Source organism: Propithecus coquereli, unplaced genomic scaffold (assembly GCF_000956105.1).
Source record: "Propithecus coquereli isolate 6110/MARCELLA unplaced genomic scaffold, Pcoq_1.0 Scaffold29, whole genome shotgun sequence".
NCBI lineage: Eukaryota > Metazoa > Chordata > Mammalia > Primates > Indriidae > Propithecus > Propithecus coquereli.
The window spans coordinates 5,604,348-5,608,798 of NW_012148507.1; the positions used below are offsets into that span (position 1 = coordinate 5,604,348).

The window sequence follows — 4,451 nt, forward strand, 5'->3', positions numbered from 1 at the left end:
TATGGCCGACAAGCTGCTGCACGTCCTCTCTGTCTCATTCTGTCTCTGTCTAGGCCTCTCCCCCTTTGCTGGGATCTGCGTTCACAGCACCACTTGTGTGCACGTGTCCCTGCCTTCGTGCACCTCTGCTTCCCTGTCTCCCTCATCCCTGTCCGCGTCATCCTCTCCCCAGCCTCCTCCAAGCCACCAGCAACAGTCCTGCAACTGTCCCCCTGTGTCTCTCCCCTCAGGGAAGATCCTGGTGCACTGTGCCGTGGGGGTGAGCCGATCCGCCACGCTGGTGCTGGCCTACCTCATGCTGTACCATCGCCTCACCCTCGTGGAGGCCATCAAGAAAGTCAAGGACCACCGAGGCATCATTCCCAACCGAGGCTTCCTGCGGCAGCTCCTGGCCCTGGACCGCAGGCTGCGGCAGGGTCTGGAGGCATGAGGTGGGGGGCAGGGAGGGCAGGCCAGGCCTGTGGGAGGGTCCCTGGCTCGCAGCTGGAGAGAGGAGGCCCAGGTGGCAGGTGGCAGGAGCCCCAGGTAACCCATCCTCCCCTGGGGGCAGGAGAGTGAGAGGCTGAGCCCCAGGCCACTGTGGCTCTTTGCGGGAGGGGACAGGGAGTGAGGCTGGGCAGTGTGGTGGGTGGACACCCCGGTGGGGTTGCCAGGGAAGGAGACAGCGAGGCTGCAGGTAGAAGATGGTCCTGAGATTCTCACACCCCTGGATCCCAGCCAGGCTGTTCCCAGCGATCCTCAGTCCCTTCCCTCCGTTGTGCCTGAGTGTTCCCCTCTCTCACGTACCGGAACGAAAGGGCCATCTCTGTCCTGCGGGGGTGCAGCAAGCATGAATGCGCTGAGTTGTGTGGAGCCCGTAGCGTAGAGACAGACGGCGAAGAGATAGTGTGAAAACTGCGAAACCAGAGGGAAAACCCCACAGCCTTGTCACTCCAAGCCCTGGAAGAGGAGGCGTGTGAGGGTTGGCGTTGTGCCCACGGCTGCTGCGCGTGGCCAGAAGAAATCCCAGAGGTGCATGACTGGCAGTCTTTTAGATGGCCACTCGCTTGCTGGATCCAGGTGTCTCGAGGAAAAATAAAGATTGTGGAAAAGAAGAGTTTTTTGACGTCATTGACAGTTTGAAAGAGTTCTGGGCCTCTCTCCTGGGAACCCCGGCCTTGCTGGGGATAGCCACAGTTCCTGACTTTGTCGTGGTCTTGTAACTCGGCTTCTCCCAAATCCAATTTCATGCTCTTGCAGCAAGGGAAATCTTGACGTGTTATTTCCAGCTAGTCCACAAAGGGGCAGCAGAGGACCAAAAACTTCAGGTTTGCAACTACTTCGTGTTGGGCTCAGGGCACACCCTACGCTTTCCAAACCTGAAATGGGCAGGTCTCTGTTCACATACTCAGGTGTTAAGAAATATATTAATAACTTTATTTTCAAAAAGTCAACCTGAGTTCTATGTCAAGCCCCATTCTTATGGGATAACAGAATATTAACCTTAGATCAATCCCAGCCCTAAATCTCCTACATTCAGGGGTTTGTGTTTTCCTGGCGCCAAGGTATTGGAGGGGGGAGGGCAGTGATGTAATAGCTTTCTTTTCTAATCTTTACAAGTTTGCCTCAGAGGAATGTAACACAATCTCTTTAGTAAGCTTAATCAACAACTAGAAAGAATAGCAATGTTTTTTCTGTTATCCCAACAGCCAAATTGCCACCACATCCCTCCTTTTAACAAAAGGCATGTTCCCAGAACGAGACAATCTGCTTGAATTGCAGAAAAGGATGGAATGGAAGAGGGATTGGAAAACACAGGGGAGGAAAAAAAAAAATCAATATACCTGAAGTGTATATCCCACCCCAAAGTACAGAAATTCAGAACTTTGAAATTGGAAGGTGCCATCCTAGATTATCCATTTCCACTCTCCTAAATCATCTTTTCAGCATATTTTATGATACTCATCAAGCATTTGCTTAGCAATCTTCTATGATAAGGAACCGCTGTGTAATTCCCACACCGTTCTCGCTGCTCTAAAGCTTAGAAAGCTGTGCCTCGCATGCACACAATGCAATCATGTCATGGCGGTGGGGAGACGAGGCCGAAAGATATGAGGACCTAGGATCCTGGGCTGGCTGGAACACACACCAGTTAGGGGACTGGGGTAAGTCTCGTTATCTCTTCTCCATCTGTTTACTGGCAATAGTTGTGGCGGCTGCCATGGGATTGTTGTGATCATTTAATTAGACAACAGATATAAAGCCTGAGCACATCGGTGTTTAATGTGTTCTTTCTGTCACTTCCTCTCTTTGACGGCCCTTCCCATGGTGTGAAACCAGCTCTCATGGTTCTCTTCTGTCTTCCAGCTTTCACTCTAACAGCCTGGATTGTTTCCAAGAGTCTGCATTGGTCGTAATTCAAGTTTCCTCGCCGCCCTTGCCAATACTGGCGTCACCTTCTCTCTGTGGCAACCACGACTCCAGGTTTCCCAGAATTTATAGGTTTTGATGCTCTGTGTCAGACCTGTGAGACAGGAGGCCGCCAGGATCTATCGGCTAGGGTCTCAAGATTTGGTCACTGTTAAGGGACAAATTTAATCAAAGGGATAGAGCAAGGCTTTCCTTAGAAATGTTGACTAATTAAAATGCTTTGATTCACCATTAGATCATTGGCCAAAGGACTTAAGTATAACTAAAAAAGAACTCCAAAATGACTCAGGCTCTTCTAAGAACTGACTGTAACTACGATCTGACCAGTACAGAATACAGTAGAACTGTCACCATCTTTGTTCTAGTCCAAAAAGTATATTTCTACTAATGTCACTTAACAGCCACGCCATATTGGTTCAGTCTCAATATGCCCTAGAATTTTTGTCTGTTGAATAACTTCGGAATTTAATTCTAACTCCTAGCAGGGAAGTATAGCTAGTAAACTATATTTGGCCCAAGAACAGGCTTCCAGATTATCCCCACAGAGCAAGTTATATATTTTATTATTTAATTAAGCCATATTATGGCTATGCCCAGGTATTCATGTATCTTTATAAATACTAACTCATTAAATCTCATAAAAGCCCTGTGAAGTAAGTATAATTACCATTGATTAGGAACAGGGAGACTGAGATTAACTAATTTTCCCAAAGACACACAAATAGCAAGTAGAAAAGCTACAATTTAAACCTGGGTTCTCTGGCTCCAAAATCTGTGTGTATAACCATCATCCTACTGTTTTACTTTCAGCTCCACCATTTAAGGTTGTGTGTACGTGCACTTGTGTCTGTGCACGTATGTGTGTCTGTGCACGTGTGTGTGTGTGTGTTGGGGTAGAGGGGAGAACAGGAGTTACTGCTGAGAAGCTCCCCCAAACCTTCAGACTGGGCAGCTTCACTCTCACTTGCTTAGATTGTTGACATCTGGAGATAGTTGCTTGAAGATTTCCCTGTATTTTCTGGAGATTTCCACTCTTCTAGAGGGACCTCTGTGGTTCAAAGGGGAGAAGAGGGGGCCACAGCCTGGCCATCACACAGGGAGAATCAGTTCCATCCTTCAAGGAGTCTGAGGGCCGACACCTGTCACAGGTGGGTCTTGCTCCCACCTACCAAAACTGAGGTTAAAAGTCCAGCCTCTCCCATCCTATTCTTGGGCAGTTGACCATTTGATCCTAAGCAAAGAACCAGAATATTATTAATAACAGGAAAAAATGTGCTCTTATTAGATTCAGCCTCTGCTTCCAGCCGACTGGAGCTGAGATCCAACTCAATCTTGTCATCCTCCCCCTTCCTCCGCCTTCTTCCCCGTCACCTCCAGCCTCCACCTCTGAGATGTTGACTCAAACCCCTGAGACAGGCCCTGGAGCCTTTGCTGTCTCTGGGGAAGGGGAGGGATGTTTGCCAGGTCCTTCCCCTCTGTAACTACTCCCAGCTGGGAAGTTCCACGGGGAGCACAGGCAAGAGAAAACTGCTGCTTCTGAGTCCACGGGCAGCAGATGGGGCTGCAACCAGGCAGGTAGGCAGCTCAGAATCACGCTGGCTATAGTGCATTTGGCGTTGTGGCACCGAGGGGCCCCTGCTAGAAATAGACCCCTTAAAGAAAAAAAAGCCTGAATAGAAGAATGGGCAAGGTTATAAGGAAAGATAAACCCTGTTTATCACAGGTTTCTGCCCTCACTACTTTCTTTAGAGGGGAGTGGAAGGGCAAGAGAGTGGATTCTCCCCTAGAACCTCCAGAAAGGAGACAGCCCTGCTGACAAGCTTGGCTTCAGCCCAGTGAGATCCGTGGCAGACTGCTGACATACAAAACTGCACGATAAATACATTTGTGTCCTTTAAGCCATTAAGTTCATAGTAACTTGTCACAGCAGTGATAGGAAACTAACATAAACCCCTTGACTCACCCTGAGGACCTTTCTCCCTGGACATCAGGACACTGGTTAACAATGACAGGACTCTCAACTCGGGGAGGGGATAATAAAA

The 4,451-nt window shown here is 49.0% G+C and overlaps 1 protein-coding gene across 1 annotated transcript in view; it reads left to right on the forward strand.

Moving 5' to 3' along the window:
• Positions 1-1,082, forward strand: part of DUSP26 (dual specificity phosphatase 26 (putative)) — a 7,514-nt gene extending 6,432 nt beyond the window's left edge. The window contains exon 4 of the mRNA XM_012648573.1: positions 231-1,082. Within this exon, the coding sequence (XP_012504027.1) occupies positions 231-430 (200 nt within the window). The 3' untranslated portion in view covers positions 431-1,082. The remainder of the gene's footprint in view (positions 1-230) is intronic.
• The last annotated feature ends 3,369 nt before the right edge of the window (positions 1,083-4,451 follow it).